Below are 26,954 nucleotides of genomic sequence, written 5' to 3' on the forward strand. Positions count from 1 at the left end.
TCAAATTTGCCCATCTTTGTTAATGCAAAAAATGCTGCAACAAATATTTTTGTCCATTGAGTCCATGACTCATTTATCTTTCTTTGATTTTTTTTTTAGATTATAGATTTAAGAGTTGTATCAGGATGTTAAAGTAATAGTTTTTAAGGCAAAATTTTCTTCCTTATTCTTCAAAATTTCCCTATTAACAAGGGGTTTTTAAATTGCTGATTTTTTAGGTTTTTTAAATTGTATTAATCACAACTAATTAGTGATCTATTTCTTTTATTGGTGGAAATGTTAAGAAATATAAATTTTTTACTCAAGACTATCTTTTCTAAATCCTCCAAATTTGGGGAATCTCATTGTCATCTTATCTTTAATGAAAATATCTTTTGACCACTCATTCTTTATGATTAATTATGGATTCTACAATTAGTTTTAATTCTTTCTTTAATAGATCTTTATTAAATAAGATTTTTAAAAATCATATTATAGTGCATAAAAGATATTTTATATATATATTCTCTTCTGCATTAATTTGTGAAATTTTAAGGCCACTTTTTTGTAAAGGTGTCAAACACAGCTGGGAATTGGGTATACCAATTTTTTTCACATTGAGTAATCTCCAGAAGTCTATTATATACTTCTCTTAAATTTCAAGTACTTAATTTATTTCTTATTTATTTAGTTAGCTTTATCTAGATCCAAAAGTTAATTGAGGTTACTCTCAATGTTTAGTATCTATTGCTATAACTCATTTAAGAATTTAGTTGCTGTACCATTTGGTGCACAGATATTTATCATTTGTATCGATTCATAATCCTTTGAATAATGAATAATATCTTTTCAGCAACATGTAATTCTTTCTGAGAATCTCTTGTAATTAAGTTTATTTTTAATGTTGCCTTGTCTTAAAATATTTGTTAATTATGCTTTTTTAACTTGAGCTGAAACATGCTCAATTTTGTTCTAGCTTCTTAATTTAATTCTCTATGAAATCTTCGTATCAAATGTGTTTCTTTGAACAACATACTATAGGATTATTAAGTGTTTAAAATATAGTACTGTTCTATAACTGTATGAGGTATTGGGAATGCAAAGACAAAAAGAGAATTGTTCTCAAGCAGCTTCAATTCTATTGGAGCAAAATAACATGTGTACTCATGAACCAATACAAAGCATTGAATTGTTCTAGGTTTGTGATTTCATTTATGCCTAGTTCTCTCAGTGAGCAATTCCCTTCCCTTGGTACCTTCTCTGTAAAAATTATTTTCTGTTATTTAAATTTTTTTTAATTAACCATTTTATTTTTTTTTCTCTCATCTATCCCTTCCCCCATTAAAAAAAAAAAACCCTTATAACAAATATACAAAGAAAGATAAAACAAATTCCTACGTTAGTCATATCAAAAAATATATCCCTCATTCTGCATCTTTAATATCAGTCAGCATATGATTAAGAGGAAAATGGAGCCTTGCTCTTTTTGATTTAGACCAAACCTCTATTTGCTAAATCTTACTGCCTATCAGAAGATAAGTACTTATTACATTACAAGCAATTGATAGGATCACAAAAATATTTCCAGCACTTGAGCTGAACCTTGAAGCAAGCTAGAAATTCTTCAAGGTAGAATTGATAAGACTTCTGGTTAAGATGGCAATCTAAAAGGTTGTGAAGGCGCCTGACATTCCATGACAGTTTCCTGTAAATATTTCAGAAGAACTCCAGATTTCTCAGCTATGTATAACATCACAACAAAAATTGACCATGTATTTGGATTATATAGCCTCAATCATAGGCAGAAAAGGAGAAATATTAAATGCCTTACTAACTTGATAACAAAAATTGTGATCAATCCTCAATGAAGTATTTGAGAAGACAATTCAGACTTTTAAAAGAAACTAAATAATTTTAATCCTAAAGAATTTTTGGATCAAAAGATGAAATACCAACAATAAATATTTTAATCAAAGTAAATGAAAGCAATGACATGATATTTCAAAGCTTTTATAATACAATAAAAACAATCCTTAAAGGAAAATTTTCATAAAAAAAGATAATAAATATGGAAAAAGAACAAAATTATTTATAAAAACAACCTTACCTCAAAAAAATAAATAAAATTGTTAACAAAAATGTATTAAATTTACAAATAAACTGGGAATTAATAACTAAATTTATTATATAACTAAATAAAATGTAAAAAATTATAATTGCTTTAGAAACCAGCAGAACAAAAAATACTTATCCTGAAAATCAAAAGACAGTAAATTGATTAAGAAAACATTGAATTTGTCAGCTAATAACAGTAGAATCCAATTTTTGAATAAATAGTAAAATTTATAAACCATTAGCTAATCTTTTTTACAGGGAGAAAAATACATTTCTGACAATACCCTGACAAAAAGAATTCCCGATAAAGAGGAAATAGGAAATTATTAAAACTATTTTGCTCAATTACACATTAAAAAAAACTGTGAGAACTTAAATGAGAAGGATAAATTTTACTTTTTTTTTTTTTTAACAATCCAGAATAGCAGCACGAGAAATAGAAGAATAAATGACCCAAGTTAAGAAAATGACATTGAACAAACTACAAATGAACTGCTAAAAGAGTAGGAATGGTAGGATTATTTATAATAGATTGGATTTATAAGTAAATTCTATCAAACATTTTAAAAAGTTAATTCTAATATTAAATAAATTGTTTGAAAAAAATAAGAAAAGATTGAGAGGCAGAGCCAAGATGGTGAAGTGAAGGCAGGGACTTGCTTGAGTTCTCCCCAGAACCGGTTCAAGTACCTTTAAATAATGATAATAATTTAGAATATCAGAACCCACAAAAAAAAAAGATGGAGCAGCCATGGATGCTTTTTCCAGCCACAGATGGCTTGCTAGGTTGGCAGGAAGGATCTTTGGTACAATCATGGCACAGGCCATGCTGGCACAATCTGCGCTCCAGGAAACCAGGTACAGGTGGTGAAGCCTCTAAACCTGTGGCAGAATTCAGCCCACCAAAGACTACTTGGATGGGAAGGTTTGATGTTCTGGGAAGTGAGAGAAGGCCCAGCAAACCAAGATCAGGCTTTAAGTGCCACTGACTCAACAAAGGCTGGGGCAGCAACAAGCTCCTGCAGCGGAGACCAGCAGTGGAGACTTCCAGAGACCTCAGCCCTTAGGTGGAGGGGCTAGAATAGCTAATTAGACAGAGACTGCAGGGACACTGTGGCAGGACTGTGGCACTTTTTTACCGCCACTGTGGCAGGACTCCTGTTTTGGCTATACTCAGATCTGGGTAGCAGGGCTAACTCATGTTACAGGTCAAGAAGGATCTCTGAAAACAGCTGCATGAAACCCCTTGGAACGTTGCACCCTTTACCCTGGAAACAGAGCCCTGCTTTTTTACAGAGTTAAAAGCAGAGCGGTAGAGTAGGAAAATGAGCAGGCAACAAAATAACATTCTGACCACAGAAAGCTACTATGGTGACAAAAATACACATTCAGAAAATGATAACTAAGTCAAAGTTCCTAATCCAAGACCTAGAAAAAAGAAAAGTAATCATTGGTCTCACACCATGGGAGAACTCAAAAGGGAATTTGAAAATCAAAGAGGAAAAATTGGGAAGAGAATTGAAAGTGGTACAAAAGAAAACCAAAAAGCTAATGAGAAGAATGCTTTAAAAAGCAAAATTGGCCAAATGGGAAAGAAGGTACAAAACCTCACTGAGGAAAACAAATTCCTTAAAAATTAAAATTGAGGAAATGGAAGCTAATGACTTTATGAGAAATCAAGATATAATAGAAAAGAATGAAAAAACAGAAAACAATGTGAAATATCTCATTGGAAAAACAACCCGACCTGGAAAATAGATTGAGAAGAGATAATTTTAAAATTATTGGTTTCTGAAAGCCATCATCAAAAGAAGAGCCTGGACATCATCCTGTATGAAATTATGAAGGAAAAACTCTCTTAATATTCTAAAACTAGAAGGTAAAATAGAAACTGAAAGAATCCACTAATCAACTCCTGAAAGAGATCCCAATATGAAAACTCCTAGGAATATTATAGCCAAATTCTGGAACTTCTAGGTCAAGGAGGAAATATTGCAGGCATCCAGAAAGAAATAATTCAAGAGGAGCCACAGTCAGATTTATCAGTTTCTACATTAATGTATCAGAAGCATTGGCATATGATATTCTGGAGAGCAATGGAGTTAGGATTACAACCAAGAATCATCTACCCAGCTAAAGTGAGTATAATCCTTCAGGGGAAAAGCTGGATATTCCATGAAATTGAGGACTTTCAAGCATTTGTGAGGAAAAGACCTGAGCTGAATAGAAACTGATTTTCAAATACAGGACTCGGGAGAAGCATAAAGGGATAATCAGGAAAGGGAAATCATAATTGACCTAACAATGTTTATATTTCTATATGGGAAAATGATACTTAAAACTCATAAGAACTTTTATTATTATGGCAGTTAGGAGTATATCTAGACAGTGGACACAGGTGTGGGTTGAATATGAAGAGATAATATCTAAACAAAATGTTAAGGAGTGAGAAAGGAATGTCCTGGGGAAAAAGGGAAAAGGAGAGGTGGAATAGTGTAAATTATCTTGTCATAAAAGAGGCCAAAAAAAGCTTTTTAAAATGGATGGGGTATATTGTATCTAAGATATACTTTAACATGTTTAACATGTATGAGACTGCCTGCCATCTAGGAAATAGTACGCACATTCAATATAGTTATAAAATCTATCATATCCTGCAGGAAAGGAGGGAAATGGAATATGGGAAAGGGAAGGGGGGTGGTAGTAGAAGAGAGGGCATATTAGGGGAGAGTCAGAAGCAAAAAACTTGAGGTACAGGGTGAAAAGAAAGAGATAAACAGAAAATACAATTAGCAGTGGTAATTATGACAAGAATTTTGAAGCAAGCTTCTCTTACGAAGACATTTTTCAAATGTATAGGGAACAGAGTCAAATTTATATTTTAAAAAAGCTATTCCTCAATTGATAAATGGTCAAAAGATATAAACCACTAGGCATAAATCCAAAAGAGATTTAAAAAGAAATAAAAGGAAAAGAACTTATATGTATAAAAATATTTATATAGCAGCTCTTTTCTTGAAGCAAAGAATTGGAAATTGAGGTGATGCCCAACCATTGGGGAATGGCTGAATAAATTGTAATATATGATTATAATAGAATGTTATTATTTTATAAGAAATAATGAATAGGATGCTATCAGAAAAACCTAGAAAACATCTCCATGTGCTCAAGCAAAATGAATGTGCTGTACATAGTAAGAGCAAAGTTGTGGGATGATCAACTGAGAATGTATTCTCAGGAATACAATGATCCAAGACTACTTGAAAGATTTATAATGAAAAAATGCCATCCATACCCAGAGAAAGAACTGATTGTGTTTGAATACAGACTGAAACATACTCCTTTTTTCTTGAGGTTTTTTTTGGGGGGACTGGGGAAGAAAGAGGGAGAATCTGAAACTCACAGTTTTGGAAACAAATGTAAAACATTGTTTTGCATGTAAGTAGGGAAAATAAAAACATTAAAACAAAAAATAAGAAAAAAAATTGGAGAAAATAGAAATTCTACCATACTTCTTCTGTGAGACAAATATAATCTTGATACTTAATCCAGGGAGAAAGAAAACAGAGAAAGAAAATGAGAAATCAGTTATACTCCTAATGAAGAATTATGTTGAAAAATAATAAAATATTTAATAAAGGAATTGCAACAACATTTTAAAAATTTTCATTTGGAGTAAGGACATACTAATCGTGAGAGCTTTTAGAAAAATTGGAAAGAAGTCTGTCAAAATTAGGGTTAGATTAAATTTGCAATATATTTAACAATAAACACTTAGCACCTGGCACATAACAGATACTTAACAAATGTTTATTGAATGAATAAGCTCCAAAATTAATACAGCCAATAATAATAGTTTTTATAATTAGAGGAAAATGGAAGGAGATACCTTTCATAGGTATGAATAGGAGAAGATTCTTGATAAGACAGGAATTAGGGATTACAAGAGTTAAAATAAAAAATTTTGATTACATGGAATTTCTACAGAAACAGAATTAATGCAGTTAAAATTATAAGGAAAAAAATGAACTGCGAAAATTTTTTACAGTAAATTTTTCTGATAAAGGACTGACATCACAAATGTGATATTCCATAATTTTCATTATGGAACTGCCATAAATAGATAAGAGCAATTTCTGCTAGATATGAATGAAATTATATAAAGATATAGTATTCCAGAAAAAAGCCAATCTGTCAATAAGTGTATGAAAAATTTCTATGAATCACACTGTATAAGAAATGAAAATTAAAACGGCTCTGAGATTCTAGCCCATGTTCATCAAGTAAATAAAGATGACAAAATGCAAAATGATGGAAAAGGAGAGCCACATTCCATTCCTGGCAGAGCTTTAACCTGATCCCGCTTTGTGGCAAGCAAATTAAATGTATCACTACAATGTCATTTGCTTTTTGACTAGCAATACACTTCTAGACTTAGTTACTGAAGAAATCAAATAAAGGGCAAAGGCCTACATGTACAAAAAAATGTTTAAAACGGAACATTTTATTGTGGCAAAGAACTGGAATCAAACTGTATGTCCATCACTAATAAAATACCTGAACAAATTGTATGCCAGCATAGTATTATTGTACTATAAGAATATGAATAGTTCTCACTTATGTAAATAAACGTTATACAAATTCATTTTTATATAAAAATTATGAAAAAAATTCTTATTCCCTAAAAATACCTCTGTTTACTTCACTGTACATACTGTACTTTATCTACTCTTGCCCTTTGTCTTGGACCTATTTGATTTCCTAGCTCTCACCCTCCTCTTCTCCTCCCCCCAAAAATGGAAACAAAAAAGTCCTTCAAGTGAAAACAGAAGAATGACCCTGCCGGGAGACCACCATCACCATGCCAGAACTGGATTGGGGGCTTGATTTGAACTTTCCCCTTTTCTATGCTCTACCCACACCCCTCGTATCTGCCTTCTGGCCATATGTACTCAGTCCTAGGACCGTATGTCTTATCTTTGGCCTCCACATATCCTTCCTCAGGGCTTCATGGGCCCCTTTCCTATTTCCCTCTATAGCTCCTTTCCCCATATCTGAGGGTAATTTCTCATCACATAGAAGTCTGCCAAATGGTCCTCATATAAAATAAGAAGTTCTAATATAAAAGCCATGTGTTTTAGAGAAACCTGAGAAAACTTGGATGGGCTCAAGCAAAATGGACAGAACCAGAACAATTTATACCATCATATCAACATTACAATGCCAAAAAACTCTGAAATATTTAAAGACTGATCAGTGACTGATAATTTCAGAGGACAAATGATAAAAGTATATGGAAACATTACTCCTGATTGAGAGGTTATGGACTCAAGATTCAGCACTGTAAAACAATACTTCTAAATTCTTAATATCTGTGATCAAAGCTTAAGACTGATGATTATCTGTGATTCCTATCTTTTGGCAGAAAATTTGATTGGAGGTGCCAAACAAATGAATAATATATTTTTTTCTTACTCTTCTTTCAGGGTATAAGAGTAAAGGGGGGGGATTTATAGGAAAGTAATAATGTTTTAGAAATGTTGGAGCAATTTAAAAAATACACAGAAGAGATCCTAAGGAAGTTTAGAAGGAAACAGAGAAGTAGGTCATCAGAATTAACATGTTAAATTTGAAATATAAAACCTTCCAAGCCATATATGCAGTTCACTTTGTTCTTTGGGGAAAATGTTCATGTTCTTTGATGTTTGTCAAGTTCTTAATGATAAAGACAAAAAATATTAAAAATAATAGAAGTGAGAAATTATATTTTAGGCTTATGGATAGCGTGTACAGAGACGTGGAGAGCATGTAGGCTAGTTTGTCTGGAATGTAGAGTATGTGACAAGGAATAATGTGAACTAGGGCTAGAGTGGCTTGGAGCCAGACTGTAAAGTATTTTAAATGCTAAACCAAGGGAGTTCCAATTTTATCCTCAATGCAGTTTTATCCCCTGGGCTTTCTTCATCAAGAGAGAGACTTGTTTAGACCTGTTCTTCAGAAAATATCACTTTGGTACCTTTATAGATGATTGATTAAAATAGTAGAGGTATGAAAGCCATTTAAAAACTTATTGTAGATGTTGAGGAGGTGAACCACAATTATGGCTCTGTGACTAAAAAGAGTGATGCACATGTAAATAATGTTGGAGAAGTGATGGTCGATCATTTCCCCAGTGATACTTCTTTGAAGACATACAAAATGAATTGGCAACAAGTTTTTAAAACTGTTTAAAACAGTCCTTTGAGTCATGTCAGACACTTTCTGATGCAATGTGAGGTTTTCTTAGCAATGATACTGGAGGTGGTTGACCATTTCCTTCTTCTGCTTATTTTACAGATGAGGCACTGAGGCAAACAGGGTGAAGTGACTTAATCAGACTCACACAGCTAATGAAATATTTGAGGCCAAATTTGAACTCAGTAAAATGAGCCTTCCTAAGTCCATTCCAAATACTCTATCCCCTTTGCCTCCTTGCTACCCTACTTCTTAAAATAATAAGGCAGAGTGGCCCTTTTATTTTCCTGGCTCTATTGTATTTGTCCATTTTAGAATTTATTCATCTGTGGCATTGATCTGAAATGGCCAGAGTTACGTTTATTTTGGAAAAGTTTATGTAACTGCTAACATCTGTTGCATGCAAATCTGTTTTTATTTTTCATATACTTGTGAATCAGTTAGTATATGAATTATAAAAATACAGACTTTTTAATTTTGTGAGCTTGTTTTAATTAGTATGAGTTAAACATGGTTTTGTTTTGTAGTACAATTACACAATTTATATGTTTGCTCATTTCTAGTATTGATATATATATAAAATCATATATTAGAGTTTTCTGAGAAATTGGTCCAAAAACCAAAGTATATATTTGTTCACAAATCTCTAGTATTGATTCTCCTCTTAATATGTCAAACTCTGGAAGGAATTACCCTTCCTATTTACCGTTTTTTGATTCATCTTTTGTTCATTTTAGAAAAAAGATCTAGTGAAGAAGTACTTCTTAAATAATTTTCTTTGATGTTTTATTCCATTTAGTCATCAGAACAGGAAAAAAACATAATCAAACTCTTAATAACTGGTTTATGGGCTATGATTTAAATTATAATATCTAATTTTTTTTATTTTGGAAATTTTTTTTAGAGAATGTAGAAGATAGTACTGATGAAGAGGCACCTTTGAACAGCCCAGGAGTAGAGGGAAGGTAAAAAAAAAATTTTATAATGAGAATGATGGTAATAGCATTTACATAATACTTTAAGGTTTGTCAAGTACTTTGCAAATATTATATTATTTTATCCTCACAACTATTGGGTTAAATGCTAAACCAAAGGAATTTGTATTTTATGTTCAATGCAGTTTTATCCACTGAGCATTCTTAATCAAGGGAGTGACTTGTCTAAACAAGTCAAACCTGTACTTCAGAAAATACCACTTTGGCATCTCCTTTTATAAAGAAAGAAACCGAGTCAGATTAAATGGTTTCCTCAGCTTTTTAAAAATATATTACTATACATTAAATACATTATTCGATTTGTTTTATAACTTTTTTACAATTACATGAGCTATGTTAAATTTCAGTAGAGTAGAAAACTACTTAAAACTACTTAAAACTATTTAACCAAATGATTGTTATCTAGAACTGGAAACATTTTCAGTATTTTAATGAATTTTAAATCTAACTGTTGTGGATCCTCAGTTCAGTGGTGTGTATCTTAATCCACTCACCTCCCTCTTTATGTGATGGTGCCTTTCTGTTAAGTCCTCCCCCTGAAATTCCATCCCATGTGCTGGGGTCTTTCTGTGGATTCTTTTACTTTATATGGATAACAAGAGAATATTTGACTATTCATTCGTTTTTTGCGTGGCTCTCCAAACATGTCCATCCCACGTCTATCTCTGATGTTGGCTTTTATGCTAGTTTTTTGGTGCTCAGTTATTTATTGGTAATATGCAGAGCCACCATACACCAGTCTAATACCTTTAATTCTTTTTTTTGCAGCCAGAAGCATCTGTATTTTTAAAAGACAAACTTTTGTTTCAGGGAGAAGTGTAGAATATTGTGCAGTTTCTCAGATGCAAATCCATCTATTTTTCTGTTTCTCAGTTTCAGTTCTGGGCCCAGCTTATTGTCTCTCTATAGTAGGCTAGACTGACGAGGCCAACCTGATAGCTCAGCTTCTAAACTGCAGTGAAATGAGACTTATAGAATATTTGATAATTGACAAAAGGATGTATTCTTAACCCTAGCATGGAGGAGATACTCAACAATGATATAGCTTTGATTCCGATGAACATAACTGTATGCCTCTAAGTTGTTCAGGCTGGTCTGCAGTCTGCTCTGCTCAGTTAACCAGGAAATTATGTCAATGTTGAAGCCTTAGTTTCTGGAGACAGTTAAATCTCAGGGATAATTCCACTGCTTTTAAAACTTATGGAGCTGAGGCAGCTAAGTGGCTCTTTGGATAGAGCACCAGCCCTGAAGTCAGGGGGACCTGAGTTCTAATGTGATCTCAGACACTTACCACTTCTGGCTGTGTGAGCCTGGGCAAGTCACTTAATCCCAATTGCCTTAGCGGAAAAAACCAAACAAACCAACCCAAAAACTTATGGAGCCTGTGTTATTAGGACTTTAGGAAAAGCTATGTGAGGGGCCCTAAGAAATATTGTTACTATTTTATTTCTCCAATGTGTATTTATGTATGTATACGTAAATACATATGTACATATATATGTACATATATGCATAGACATACCTACAGATGTTTTATATATGCAGATAAATAAATATGTGTATTTATGTGAATATACACAGACACATATAGCAAGTTTGTAGTCTTAATATATATCATATGATTCAGAAATGCCTGCCACAACAGTAACCAGTCCTTCCTTTTTGCTAGAATATAGTTGATTTCATTTTTTTTATTAAGTAGTTTAATGATCTCTGTTAAGTAACTGCTTAATTTTTGAAGAAAGTATCCGTGGCAAATGAGTACTAGAATTCAATGTCATGTATAAGCCTTTGACCTCCTAATCCTGAAAATATTTTCCTTTATATTTTAATTCATCATTCCCTGTACCTGCCTTTACAATGAATTGTAATATATGTTGATAAAACCTCAAGAATATTTTAAAAATCTTCCTAAAGTTTCTGTATCTCCTCATTACCTATGATAGATGTTATAAGTTTACAATTGTCTTTATAGTTGGCTTTTTGTTAAAGGCTTGTCATGAGCACCACCATATATGATAATTATATTCCATAAAATTATGTTGTTTCTTTTTATCTTTGGATGCACAAGGAAATTAGCCCTGCATGATCCTTTATTTACTTCTTTAAGGAGAATTTATGACCTTCTTCCTTTTGGCTGCCTTTAACTTTTGTCTTCTGGTTTCACTTACATTAGAACATTGAGAGTGATATGATTTAGTTTTGTCAATATATTCATTGATGATCTTTCATTTGGAGTTACCAGCAGTTAAGTCAGTATTTATGGAAAGCCTAACAATTGGTCCTAGGCCTGATCATAATTAAATATACTGGTCCTCAGAAAAGATTATTTCAAATCATACGTTGTTGTTCAGTCATTTTTCAGTTATGTCTGACTTTTTGTGATCCCATTTGGGAGTATTCTTGGCAAAGATGGGAGAATTATTAGCCACTTTTCTTTTCTAGCTCATTTTATGGATGAGGAAACTAGGGTAAACAGGGTTTAGTAACTTGCCAAAAATCACATAGTCATTCTAATAAGGGTCACTCCACTTAAATCCTTAGTAGTAGCTTGTGCTCCACTAGTATGGGTTTTTAGCGTTTCTACTATGCTATAATAATTATAATATGGTATTAGCAAAACAATAGATAAAGTGTCTAAATTAAGAATTTTTAGCTATAAATGTTTGTAGAATAGAGTTTTTAAGCATTCTTCCAATGATTTATTTGCCTATAGCTCACTATCTTCAGACCTCATGAAGCTTTGTGGTGAAATTAAGCCAAAAAACAAGGTAAGGTGAAATAAAGATAATAGGAAAAATGCGAATTTTTACTTTCACTTTTACTTTACTTTCATTGTCCCATCTGTGCCTTTTCTCCACATGTTTAAATTACCCATCCTAGTTGTCATAAATCTAGCACCTAAAGGAATTGGAATGGATTTAATATTAATTGGTGTATAAAAATATGTAGATTTCATGAGAAATCTTAAAAGTAGCTTACTTTACTACTAGTTTAATTATTCAGTCTGTTACTAACTGCTATTGTATATCACTTGCCGAACTAATTTGCTATTGTCATGAGTTAGGCATAATAATTCTGTAAAGACAGCATAATTCTATAATTTGAAACAATTCTAATACAGTATAAATTTATTTGGTCTTTTATAAGAGGAAACAACCAAGCTTTAACTTTTGGTTCTTTAATTAAGTGGCAGATTTAAAATTTTTATTTATTCACTTTCTGAGCCCAACTCTAGCTAGTCATTTTCTCTTAGGACATCCTAGTGTATACTTTTTTATATAATATATATATATATATTATATATAAAATTTAAAATGAAAATGTAAGTTTAAAATATTTCTTAATCTTTTGAATAATAGTTTGCTTCTAACTGCTTTTTCCCCCTTTTGGGTATTAGGCACGAAGGAGGACCACAACTCAAATGGAATTGCTCTATGCAGATAGCAGTGAACTAGCTTCAGACACTAGTACAGGAGATGCTCTCTTGTCTGGCCCTCTTACACCTGTTGCAGAAGGGCAAGAGATTGGAATGAACACAGAGACAAGTGGTACTTCTGCTAGGGAAAAAGAGCTCATTCCCCCGTCTGGCTTACCTTCTAAGATAGGCAGCATGTAAGTCTGGCCAGCTGAACTAACTTTCTGTCTTTTGGCTTTTTATATGCATGTGGCAAATATATGGTAGTGTAAACCTTTTTTAAAAAATTTGTAAGATCTATAATTTTTAGACCAATAAGTATGCATTCCTAAATAGTGTTAAAAATTTTTTTTTCATACTTTAAAAGTTTATGTGGAATTTAGGGTCTTTCTGGGTGAATTTTCTTTTCATAATTAAAGTTGCCTTGTATCTAAATTTTAGGGGTGATCTTTTAGATAAAAAGTTGTAGGGGTGGTTTTTTTTAGGGGCAGTTGCATACACATAAATTCTAAATTATATTACACCAATTGCAAATGCTCTCATTTTCAGAACCTGAACACGATGTTTACTGATTTCTTCGTAACATTTTTGAATACATAATTTTAAAAATTATATTAATCCTTCACTGAATTAAATTTGTTGCATTTAAGCATTTCCCATGAGAAAATGTTTTCCTTGAAGCATCAGAAGTTGGACCTGTAGTCTCCATCCTTATCACTATGTAGTCCAGTTCTACACCTTCAAAGTCTTTTCATATGCCATTTTGGCACACACTTTTTCATTGCATATAAATGTACAACTGAGAGATAGTTCTGCCTAAAATTTATTTTCTTTTGGGGATCAATTTAATAATTTTATTAGCTATTTTCTAGTTCAGATTTCTTTTTACATCTTTCATACTAACACACACAATTTACCAAATAATTTGTGAATTCAATAGCATGGCTGTATTAAAACATATTAAAAATATTGATCTGTACATATTTATATATATATGTATATATACACACTGCATCAGATTTGAAAGTTGCTGATAAAGCAATTAACACACTTCACCCACTCAAATATCTATTCTTTTACTCTAATCTTTATTTTCTTCAAATGTTTCTGATCTTTTCAGTTTAGATTTTATTTTAATGATGGCAGATATTTCTTGCATGTGCTTGAAGTGGCATAAATAACTGCAGTTGCTGTTAGAAATTGCTAATTGATACAACTGAACGTTTTAATACTTTCACGATAAAATTTGCTGAAAAGAGTAGAGTGAATGTTTCAATGGTTAGTCTATCAGATGAATAGAAACTTTTGGAGCCTCAAGACTCCAAGACTATGGCCTGGAATCCAGATTCAGGTAATATCATCTTTTTTGCTTTTTTGTAGTTTTTATCATTTACCCTTCATCATGGGTTTTATTGATCATGGAAGAAACAATCATCTTGGATATGCTTCCTTGTTCAATGTAGTTAAATCTTCTTAAATATTAATTTGTATATATTTTTTCTAATATTGTAGTGAAGTTTTAGTCAAAATGACTGAAATTGCTTATTGTTCAAAGTAAAATAACTTTTTAAAAATATACCAAATTTCTATGCTATACCTTTTCTATTTGGGAAAATCAGATTGATTGATTGACTGATTTTGCTTTTTTTTTTTTTTTAAATAAATGCATAGATCATTTTCAACATTCACCCTTGCAAAACCTTGTGTTGCAAATTTTTTCTCCCTACCTTTTCCCACCTCATCCCTTAGGCAGCAAGTAATCTAATATATATTAAACATGTACAATTCTTTTATATTATTTCCACAATTATCATGCTGCACAAGAAAAATCAGTAGGTTTATATTTTAAGATAAATGAATACACTTTGACAGTCACATTTTTTCCCATTTGTTTTATGGAATATGCCTTTTAAATTTACTTCATCTTTTTAACCTAGATAAGGATAAATACAAAGCAAAGATTTTTTTTTTTCCCAAATAAACTGCTTTGTGGCCGATTTTGTTGCAATATAAAAATAAGAACAAGACAATACAAACTTTTGACAATTAAAAAGCAGAGGGGAAGCTAACTGGCTTTTTCAATGTATCTATAGTACATAGTAGGTGCTTGTTGAATTTTCATATACAAATGTTTGATGAATGTTCTTAAATTGAATTTAGAGAGTTCTTATTTCCATAATTTACCATGATATTAAATAAAACTAACAATTATTTGTGTAGTTGTATTTTTAATCAACTTTTGTCATTTTGAGATATTCATTTAAAAAACCACGTAACAATATCTTATAGCTTATCAATTTCTTTCTTCATAATTAATGACTTAATTTTAATCTTATTTTACCACTATTTAAAGTATATTTAGCGTTGATATGAAATAATATGCTTATTTATATTCAAATTCAAATGAAACTACATATATATTTAGTGGTATTTGTTATAATGTAAATAATTTGTAAGGTTTTTTTTTTGTCTTGAGTTTCTGTTCCTTTTAAAAAAATCTTTTTTCACATAATGCTCATGTCTTAATTCCTCCTTTAGAGAAAAAAATTATTTATTTGACAAATGGCCTCATAAATAACAATATGGCAAATTAAATTATATTTCAGTTTTTAAATTTTAGTACTAAATAGAATTTTTACTGTCTTCTTAGCTCTAGACAACCATCTCAACCTGAAAAGAAAATACCTGAACCTTCACCTTTAACCAAAAGAAAGGCATTTGAGAGAGCAGAAAAATCAAAGACTAAGGAACAAAAACAGTAAGTTGTTATTACCATTCATCTCCATCATATCTGTAACTTAGGATAGAAATTGGACCTGATATTTCATTACTATAGGGAACTCCAAGCTAAGTAAATTCCCTCTTACCAATGCAGGTCTATACCATCTCTGCAATTTATAATGAGACAGTTTCTCAGAACTTGAAAAGTTAAGTGATTTGCCCCAAGATTACACAGCCAGTGTGTCAGAAGCAGAGCTTAAATCCATGTCTTCCTTTTTCCAGGGGCAGCTTTCTATCCACTGAGCCAAACTGGCTCTCAAAAGCAAATATCATGTAAGAAGGACTCTGCCCAACTACAAACCCTGAGATACCCATAACACAATTTATCTTAATCATATTGATTTATCACATTCTTCTGAGAGGGAAGCAGCTGTTTTAACTATTTTAGTTGTCTAAATCAAGATACATAGAGACAGCCTCGGATTGTTACATTGTTTGCCTAATTAATAGCATTGAATCAGATCTTTCAGAATTTTCTAGGAATAAAGCAAAAAAAAAGACTTGTAAGTACAAGAATCAGGCAAAATATTCTGCATTTTTTTAAAACAAGATAGATATTTACACTGACTTCTGATTTCCTCAGACAGAATTTTCTCTGTAGTCCCACCTAGTGGTCTGCACAAGAATACCAGACAACAAGATTTTTCCTTACTCGGAATTCTTATGAAATGGCATGCTACCTAATCTTTTCTTTAATTAAAACTGTGCTAGGCATGTTTCATTCAGTCTTCCTAACAAATCATAACCAACTAAAGACACATCTTTAATGTTCTTTTTTTCTTGTAGCTCAGATTCTGGAACCTCAGAGGCTAGTCTTTCACCTCCTTCTTCCCCACCAAGCCGGCCCCGTAATGAACTGAATGTTTTTAGTCGTCTTACTGTTTCTCAGGGAAACACATCAGTTCAGCAGGATAAGTAAGTTGCAGGGGAAAGCTGGACTTTTCCATGGCATTCTAAGTTCTTTAGCACGATTTCCAAAAAAAATCTTTTCTCCCAAGTTAAAATTTATTTTCTAATAGATACATGCTTAAATGAAATACAGGGTAAAAATTAGCAAAAACTATTTTCCTTCAGTATGGTATTCACTATTAGAAGCTTAGTACTTAGATACTTTAAGAGTTTGACTTTCCTTATTCTTTCAAAAGAAATGTATTTTCAAGATCCCTAGAAGTTTAAACCCACAATTCAGTTCTTGTGATATCCTCTTACCCACAATATTCTGTATTGCTAGAGACAAATCTACTAACTTCTATTATACATAATAGCCTAAAATGACTTTTCTTAAATGCACTTTATTCTTTTGATCATTAGATAGAGATAGAACATCTCTATCAAAGAATGGCATCAATTTTGGTTTTGGAAAAAGAAGCGTGTTTTTTGTTTTTTTTTAGTATGTTAACAATGTGAACATTAAGATTTAAAAAACAAATTTAAAAACAATTATTGAATTTCTCTTGAAAAAATTCAATGCTGACACTTGGTGTAATGTATACATTAGCTCTCATTAGTAATTGGAAACTGTTTTAAGTTTAAATTGTAGTATGTTGAGAGTATGTGTTTTTCATTGCTTCTTTTTCTGTCCTTTGTTTTCTTCAATATTCAGGTGGATCATAAAAGTTGCAGGATATCAATTATCATTTAAAAATCAATCTCCCTTGTGCAGGAATTTTTGTCAATAATTAATTAAAACTTCAGACAAAAATGTAGTACAATGAATATAAGTGAAATTTCTCTTTTGAAATAATTTAAATCAAAGTGGTTGTAATTCTATCACTTTTATTATTTTTGTTTAGGTTAACAAATATTTGTGACAATATTTGGGAAATAAATTAAGCGTTCTTTTTGACAATTGTGCCTTCATTAAATATCTTTAAAAATCACCAAATAACCTCTATAGTAACTTTTACTATCCTAAGAAAATTCGCCCCCCCAGATTTGGAATAATTTTGATAACTTGCATGTAGTTCTGCTTTCCCATTGAAATTTGCCTTATAAGCTAACAACTTAATTTGACTCTATAAATAATATTTTTAAAGTTGAAAATTATTTGCAAAGTTTTGATTATAAAAAAGAAAAATTACTTCAAAATTGATTGGGTTAATTGTAATTAACCCTCAAATGCATAATATATTTCCTCCCTTCAGTCACTCTTTTGTCCTTGTTCTGTTTTCAATAAATCTCCTTTTTAATGTACAACCATGTGTTAGAATAGTTTCTAAGCCATTTATTATGCTGGTGCATTGGAAGTCAGAGAAAAACCAATTCTATACATTGAGTTTTTTCTCAGGCAGGCTTGTACCCTATATTAAGCCCCAACCTCTATCCATTCTTTTCCTATGGTTATTGAGACCATTTTCCATTTTGAATGATTATGAATCACAGAACCCTGAGAGTGGGATTCTCCCACTTTGGTTCTGAGTAAAATGACTTTTCTCTGCATCTTAATAATATTTTGAAGCCCCTTTTAAAGATGAAATTCACCGGTCATTCCTAGTGGTACTTCCAATTTGGAGTCTGTCTTTGTTGGATTTAAAGTTTTTCATTTTAAGGAAAATTTAAAAGTTGTGGAATGGAAGGAATTTTTATTATAATCTTTTTGCTTCCCTGCATCCTGTCTAAGTTATAACTTGAAAAATCCTAATATTCATATTAACAATTTTTAAAATTATTGATATCTACTTAAATAGAGAAGGAGGACATCATGAGCAAAATGTTGGCATTTTGTGGGTTAGCCATACTATTAATGTTCAGTTCATTCAGAAACTTTACAATGCTGATACCTGTATTCTTTCTTCTCATGATACTACCACTGTTCGTTATAGGTCTGATGACAGTGATTCCTCTCTATCGGAGGTACACAGGTACTTTCTCTCTTTCTTTCCTGAGTTCTGATTTCTTACTGATTTTCTAAAATGTCAAGAGTTTTCCAAAGTTTCATTTTCCTTGCATGCCCTTTTCTTCCCCTTTCTTCTAAACCATATACTGCATTGAATTTTACTTTTTTCTGCCAGAATTTTGCCCTTTTATAAGCATGCATTTTAGGGGCAAATGGGGCAAAATGTTTTTGTTATGGTGGCTTTTAAAATTTACAGTCTTTGCTTGCTGTCTGTGTGCATATTTTTAAAAAAACATTACGTATACCTAGATACTAAAAAGGATTATTATCCATTTATTAATTATAGTTTATAAAAATATGAGGGGCTTTGAGTGAGAATGTAGTTAATAATATTATTTTTAAATTGAGAATTTAAAATAATTCTTAAATTCTCCAAAGAATTCTCTAAGAGCAACAGATATCTTGAATGATATGAATGAAAAAAAAAAAAAAGAACAAAGAACAAAGCAAAAAAAGAAGAAAAAGGAAATAGATTTTAACATATGGAATTATATTCCTGATTGGTTTTTAGTTTAAAAGAATAACAATTGATTTTTGGTGCTTTCCATTATTCCATTCCATTTCCCCTTTTTTCCTCTTTTTCTTTTGTCTGTTTTTTTCTGTTTATTTTTCCTGTTTATTTAGTAATGTTATATTGATTCCCAAACAATCTTCTAGAATATAGGTAGGATAAAGGTGATATTTAAAATGTTCCCATTCATTGCTAAATACTTTTATTGATTCCTCAAAAAAAATGAAGAATTTTTTTTTCTATTTAGTTTCTACTGAATAATACTTTTAAAAATACTCAAAATTTTGTTTTTTCTCCAAAATTCATATGATTTTAGTTTAAATAGGAAACAAGTAGTCTTCAAGCTCACTGCTCCTTATTTTTATAATACATTAATAAGAATGAAAAAAATTTAAAAAAAGAATGGAAAAAATATTTCCAGCCTATTTTCAACTACCTGATATTCTAAAAAATAAACTGGATTGACCCAAATTAGGGAGGGCAAATATTTAGAGAAATGTTATTAAAAACAAAGAAATATTAAAATAATAGCATTTCAGTTCATGTCCTCTAGACTACACCTATTGCTTTTGCCTCAGATTATCTCATCCAATCCTCAGCATACTTGAATAAGTGAAAAATGAATGTTGTAGGGATTATACTAAGAATTTAGAATTATAAGATCTTAGATATATAGAAGGCACATTAATAATCATAATCTTCTTGAAAGACAACATGATATAGTGGGGAAAGTTCTGGTTTTGGAGTCCTGTCTTCAAGACTTCTCTGATATTTATTACCTGTTTGATTTTGGCAAGTCACTTTACCTCAGTTTTTCATCTGCAAGATGAAGGATTAGTCTAGGTCAGAGTTTTATAACCTCAGGTTCATTTTTATACTTTGATAGTTCTATTTCAATATATTTAGTTTTCTTCATAATCTTATATGTTTTATTTTATGAATTTGTATACATTATTCTGAGAAAGGAATCTTAGGTTTCTATAAATTACTAAAAATGAATCCGTGGTATTAAAACAAAAGCTGGGTACCTTTGATTTAAATGACCTCTAAGGCTCCTTTCTAGTTCTAAAGTTGAAACCTCCCAATTATTGAAGGTGTCTCCTTTATTGTAGCCTCCTGGTCAAGGAAGTCATGTAGTCTTTGCTTAGATGCTTGTAGGAAAGAGAAATTCATTTCTTTAAAGACATTTTCTTATTAGACAATAACTACCCACCTAAAACTTCCATGCCCTGGATTTAGTTTTGCTTTTGAGTTAAAATAATGTACTTCCTAATTGATATGATATTCCTTCATGTCTTTGAAAATATCTATCGTGCATTTCCTAAGTGTTCTCTTCTCCTGAGATAAATATGCTTAGTTCCTTTCTCAAATATTATGATTTCCAGACCCTGCCCTTCTAATTCCTCACCTATAGAGATATTCTTTATCAACATTCATCCTAGAATGTAATACCCAGAGTTAGTACAATACTATTGTCAAATATAATATGAACAAAGTAGAGTATAATGGGATTACTATGTTTATCATCTAGTAACCTTTGCTTTTATTATTGTAAATTAATATTATCTTAGCCTTTTTTTTTTTTTTTTAGCTTCATCATGTTATTGGCCAGTACTGAGTTTGCATTACCCCACGAGGTTATTTTTAAAAAATATTTAAATTTCTCCCAGTATAGATCTTCCTTCCCTGTCTTTGTTCTTACGATTTGTAGTTTGTTTTATTTATAGCACAATTCCAATGTTTACTTTTCCTTATCTCTTTGATATGTGGTTTCTCTGTACCTCTTCATTTAAATAACAGAAGCAGGAGTGTAGCATTAATGCATTTACTTAAGACTTCTGAAAGTCAAAGATTAAAAATGAATTAAGATATAACAACATATAATAGTTATTTGCAACTATATTCCTCTTTTTTCTCAGGGGAGTAATAAATCCATTTCCTGCTTCAAAGAGTATCAAATCTTCTCCACTTCAATGTACTCACATTGCTGAAGGGCATACAAAAGCTGTGCTATGCATAGATTCTACTGATGATCTTTTATTCACTGGATCAAAAGGTATAGTTAAAATATTACCATAAACTTAATGAAGTCCTAGATTCATAGAATCTTAGATATGGGAAGAGTGTGTGTGTGTATGTGTGTGTGTGTGTGTGTGTGTGTGTGTGTGTGTGTGTGTGTATAAAGAGGAGGGGAAAGATGTGAGAGAAAGAAAGAAAGAGGGGAGAGGAGGATGGAGAAAGAAATAACAAGAAGTGGGGAGAGGGAGAGGAAGTAGGAGAGAGGTATAAATAAGAAACAAATTCCATTGTATGAATGATACACTGAAGAGCAAAAAATTGAGCCAGCAATACATTATTAAAGTTGCAGTATGGCTCTCTGAACTGAATAAGAAGAATAATAGATGTCACAATTTTATCTTTACCCCAAATGTCCCTTATTTCATTGATGGTGTTCTCCTTCCACTGATGCTTATAAAACTGCACTGCGTCTTAGTAAATAGTGATCATGAATTAGCATCAGCAAAAGTCTTCCTCATCATATTTAGTCTCTGATAACTTAACTAGACTGGTTTTTCGATGATATGTAGTCTGTCATTGAGCCCATATTCACACTTGTTCCAATTTTATAGCTTCTGTCAAGACACTTGTTCCATTAGCATTTTTTCCCAAGGTCCAAGGTCACTTCCACATAGTGGAACAGTCTCTGATGCCCATTAATCTCGAGTTATGGAGGAAATAAGAGAGGACGCTAATGCAGGAATGATTTCAAATAAGTAAAATTGACTACAGTCATAATGAGTGATTATTCAAATATAATAAATAAACAAGTTTTCTTCTATGACTCTGTGGGTGATGTTTAAAAATACACACATTCAGTTATAACTGTTTTTTAAAATTTATTTTCTATATTACCAGATAACCTGGGCTAAGGAAGAAATTTAAAATCCCTTAATCCAGAAGAAGCTTATCCAGCTTTTACATACCCAGGCAGATAATCTAAACCCTTCAAAATTAAGTCAGAGCTGCAAGTGGAACTGGTGCATGAAGGCATAGGCTTCAGATCAGGAGGTGACACATCAGGTTGTAGCAAAGTCAGAAATCATAAACTCATTCTTTCTCAAATGTAAGCTGGTAGTCAGAAGTTACGGTCACAACAGAGCAAAGCAAATGGGGCTTACTTTGGCAGAGCAGTCTTGGAGGTGGTGTGTTGTAATGGAAAGGACACAAGATTTGGAATCTTAAGACCTGAATTTAACCTGGCTTTTAGCTGCGTGACCTTGCATAAGTTATTTAAATCATCTAGACCTCAGTTTTCTCACCTGTGAAATGATGTAGCCTCAGTTACATCAGCCTCATAAATCTGTGATCCTACCAGCAACTCCAAAGACTGTAATTGAAAGAAGTGCGTTTCCCTGATTGAAAATGATACCAACCAGGGACTGATTACCCTACTTAATCTAGAAGGCAGTAGAGGGTTCTGAGCCACTTTCACCTACCTTGTGAGTTTAGGGGGAAAATCCTGACAGAAGAAAGCCTGACATTAAATACCTAAAATACAATTATTTAGCAAGATTTTAGGAGACACAATTTTAGCATTTATCATTGTACAATGAACTTATGAAAATAAGCAAATATACATTATGTAGAATATTATGTAAAATATTCTGTGTAATTTATTTTTACACATTTTTGGAGCCCAACTGAATGGTCTTCACTGTCTGAAACCTGTATTTTCTCTTGGAGTTAAGGTCAGTTATTTTCAAATAAATGGAAAAAATCATTGTCTCTGAGTTCAATAATAAGACTACTCTGAGAGTAATTTTTGAAAGTTTTGTCATACATGCTTAAGCATTATTGGTTTGCTTTTTGAGATTACTGGATAATGTAGTTTGATACACATCTCTAGGATCCTGTTGGAATAAGATATTTATCTTTATATCTTTCTCATTAGGTTTATAGATTAAAAAACAAAAACAAACAAACAAAAAAACCTTTCCACTATGTGTAGGCTTGATCTGAGATTTGGGCTAGAGAATTGGGATTATTATTTGACATTAGTGAAGGGAAGAACAGGTTGTGAAAAGATGGATTCTCTGTTGGCATAGTATACCATTTAGGTTGTGGGTTTTTGTTTTTTGTGTGATTAGTTTAAGACGGGTCTCTGTATCTCAGCCAGGCTGGAAATGCACCAACCACTCCTGATCCCATGATATTAAGTACTGGAATTTTTACCCACTGCATTTCTAACCTGGGCTGGTTCACCTATACCTTAACAAATTGGTGGACCCCAATTCTGAGAGGCCCATCATATTGGAGCCAGACTTAGTGTGAACACTTGATTCGCTTAGCACTTTGCTGCTTAAATATCCTAATCTCAAACCTCTATCAACTTTATAATCCCCATTAGCAGAAGTTATAGGCATGTACCCTTACTCCTATCTGGTATATTAGTTTAAATTAAATATTTATTTCATTGTGTTACTTAAACCTCCATACATGAATGTGTTTATATATTTATTATGTGCTTTTTTTTTTTTTTTTAAAGATCGTACCTGTAAAGTATGGAATCTTGTAACTGGGCAAGAGATAATGTCACTAGGTGGTCATCCTAATAATGTCGTGTCTGTGAAATATTGTAATTATACCAGTTTGGTCTTCACTATTTCAACATCTTATATTAAAGTTTGGGATATTAGAGACTCTGCAAAGTGTATTAGAACATTGACGTAAGTAAAAGAAAACGATTTTTCCCCCTCTCTAAAATCAGTATTATTTTTTAATAATTTAGAACAAGACTATATATAAATATCAGGTTTTCTTGTTGTCATAATATAGAAAAGTGAAGTGAAGGAATAATAACATAATATTTTCAAAATATTAATCATTGATTAAATTTGCTTAGTGGCTAATGCCCCATAGCTCAAAGCATTATATCAGAAACTTGAGATACTTCTTGATGCACTGATTCAGAAGCCCTACAATAAAGTCATAAAAATTTTCTTCATTTCTGTTAAGTTCTTCAGGTCAAGTTATGCCTGGTGATGCGTGCTCTACAAGTACTAGCCGAACAGTAACTATCCCTTCTGGAGAGAATCAGATCAATCAGATTGCACTCAACCCAAATGGCACTTTTCTTTATGCAGCTTCTGGAAATGCAGTGAGAATGTGGGACCTGAAGAGGTGAGTCATTAAAAATGTAATAGCTTTCACGTGTGTTGTGCTTAAAGCTGCAAAGTGCCACATTATCTCATTTGCTTCTCACAACAACCTTGTGTTTGTATTTACTAATATTAACACCCTGCTGCAGCCAAAGAAACTGAAGCTGAGGGAGCTAAGCAGCAGCTGAGCTCAGATTCTACCCAAGCTCTTTTGATATTTGATAACAAATGTTGCTAGGTGTTTTGCAAGTGCTCACTGCTGTGGTCCAGATCCACTAACAAAGGCCCATTTAAGAGATAGAGGATAATTGAGATGGCATTGTCAGTGATTCAGCTGTCATTTGTTTTGAATTTGTCGTTTGTTTTGTCATTTCTGGTAGAATTATTATTACCACCTAGCCATTTTATAGCACAATAGATGTACCAGCCTTACTCAGGGACGTGCAACAGAGGAGAGCACAAATCAGTATCACAGTGAAAGCCTACTTGGTAATTAAATTCTGGAGAACTTCATTATGTTGTCACAAATGGTTTTCTTTTCTCATTCTTTCTAACACCTTTAGTTTTGTAGGTAATTCAGAAACACCCAGAGTTTATTGTAATACATAGCCTCCGAATGGGACAGAGACTAATGTCTTCATTATAGCTGTTAGCACCTACTCCTGCCCTCTTGATCATCTTTTTAAGCCTATTTCTTAATTTTATATGCATATTCTGGAACCTGATCTTGCTGCTATACTATGTATGTATTTGTTAAAAATCTAAGTAGGTTTAAGAGGCTCTTGTGTATCTATTCTGGTTTATTTATGCAACTTTCCCTTTTCCTTATTATAATTATTTCTCTTGTGTCTTCAGGACTTCATTCATAAGAGTAGACATTTAGAGTTTTATATTAAAAACAACAATATTCATGGTAGCATCACTACGTCTAATTAGAAGGAAAGCTGGACTAATAATGGTCACACTTCTAAATCTTGAACAGAGTTTATTACCAATAGTTATATTGTTTTTATAAAGTAATCATGTCACCAAATGCTGTGTGAAACAGAAGCTTTCTCTAGATGTTTGAGAAATGTAGGAGATAAGGAAGAACATTTAAAGTTTTCGTTTTGAAGTGAGAGGGTCACAGGTTTGATGAGGAAACTGTATAATAAGACCAGGAGTGTTTGCTAACATAATAACTTTTGAAATACCTTGTATGTTTTATCTTATGTCTCAATATCGACTTTTTCTGGACTCATCAAATCTTTTGATAGACAGATAGTGAGGAAACTATAACATCCTTAAGCTTGGGCATCTTTGTACTCCAATCCACTTATGTAAAAAGAAAAATATTTTGATATTCTTGGACCTAAAGACATTTGACCTTAAAACCTTCAAAAAAAGAGGTATCTTTGATTATCTTATAAATGATTAGAATGAGAAGAGACTTAGGAATTATTTAATCTACCCTCTCATTTTACAGATGAAGAAAAGATGAAGTGACAGCTAATTATTGCAAAGTCAAGACTAAAACCTGGCTAGTTTTTTTCCATTATAATAGCTAATTGCTTTCATATCTTTTCAGTTTCTTCATAGTCTTTGTCTAGGGTAGCTATATCTTAACATATCCTTGTTTCTTCCATCTGACACAGTAATAGAGATTTTCCCATAATGCTATTGATTAAATAGTTATCATTCACATCATGTACTTGCTTCAACTTAAGTCCAAAATATAGAAAATGGTATTATCAAGTATGTATCAGTTACAGGAAAATTTCCATCATATTTTGGGAACTCTGCATTTCATTAAGTTAGGGCATTTGGATATGGTAAGAACTACAGAGTTTAAACTGTGATATTTAGAATCAGATGATTATAGTGTTTTAGTCCTTAGCTTGTTGATCTACTCCATTTCCCAAACTTCTTGAGAGAGCTCATGTTTCACATGGCATTTGGTAACATGTTTACTTTATAATTAGTAACTATTGGTAATAGACTCTTTAAAATTTAGAAGTGTGAACATTATTAGTCCCATTTTCCTTCTAATTAGACTGTAATGTCATGCTATTGTTAATATTGGTATTTTTATATAAAACTCCTATGTGTCCACTCTTTTAAGTTTATTTTTACCAAAACCTAGGTTCTAAGACAATAGGATTTAGTAATATCTAACATTTACGATTAAAAGGTCATTTACTACAGCTCCTTTTATTTTACTGCTGAAGAAACAAGAAGTCCAAGAGTTTTTAAATTATTTACTGAATTGAAATACATATTTATTCATTTTATTGTGTCACTTAAAATACCTACACACATTAATATGTTGTAGAAGTTTTTATTTAAATGAACAAGATTATCTCTGAAGTTCTTCCTAACTTTGAGGTCCTGAAATATACCCAAATTACCTCTTTTTCTCTGTCTCTCTTTTTTTTTTCAGGTTTCAGTCAACAGGAAAGTTAACTGGTCACCAGGGCCCAGTTATGTGCCTTACTGTAGATCAGATTTCTAATGGGCAGGATTTGATCATCACTGGTTCCAAAGATCACTACATTAAGGTGTGTGTGTATGTGTGTGTGTGTGTGTGTGTGTGTGTGTGTGTGTGTGTGTGTACATAGTATAATATTTGTCCTTTTCTAGTTTTTTGATTGTAACATTTAAAAAGTTTGCAGCTTTCTTATCATGCCCCCAAAATTACCCAAATGTGATAATTTTGAAAGGTCCAGATTACATTGCTTTCTGTGCAATACTGTGGCATAACTTTTTGTGTTGATAAGTCCCAGAAGTCAGTGGGAACTGATCAAAGCCCAGTTTAGATGATAATAACTTGAATTTGTATAATCTTTAAAACTTTGCATAGCTCTTGCCTCACAACCAACCTTTTCCC

General features: G+C 32.0%; 1 protein-coding gene across 6 annotated transcripts in view; it reads left to right on the top strand.

The window, feature by feature from the left end:
• KIF21A (kinesin family member 21A) overlaps positions 1-26,954 on the top strand; it is a 160,071-nt gene that overhangs the window by 122,301 nt on the left and 10,816 nt on the right. For 3 of the 6 annotated variants that reach the window (XM_031940477.1, XM_031940478.1, XM_031940479.1), the window contains 10 exons: positions 9,233-9,293; positions 12,040-12,094; positions 12,724-12,938; positions 15,392-15,499; positions 16,309-16,437; positions 18,345-18,383; positions 20,849-20,985; positions 23,476-23,656; positions 23,946-24,110; positions 26,508-26,625. In XM_031940477.1, the coding sequence (XP_031796337.1) occupies positions 9,233-9,293; positions 12,040-12,094; positions 12,724-12,938; positions 15,392-15,499; positions 16,309-16,437; positions 18,345-18,383; positions 20,849-20,985; positions 23,476-23,656; positions 23,946-24,110; positions 26,508-26,625 (1,208 nt within the window). The remainder of the gene's footprint in view (positions 1-9,232; positions 9,294-12,039; positions 12,095-12,723; positions 12,939-15,391; positions 15,500-16,308; positions 16,438-18,344; positions 18,384-20,848; positions 20,986-23,475; positions 23,657-23,945; positions 24,111-26,507; positions 26,626-26,954) is intronic. The other 3 variants (XM_031940482.1, XM_031940480.1, XM_031940483.1) reach the window with 2 other exon arrangements.

Source organism: Sarcophilus harrisii, chromosome 5 (genome assembly GCF_902635505.1).
Source record: "Sarcophilus harrisii chromosome 5, mSarHar1.11, whole genome shotgun sequence".
Classification (NCBI taxonomy): domain Eukaryota; kingdom Metazoa; phylum Chordata; class Mammalia; order Dasyuromorphia; family Dasyuridae; genus Sarcophilus; species Sarcophilus harrisii.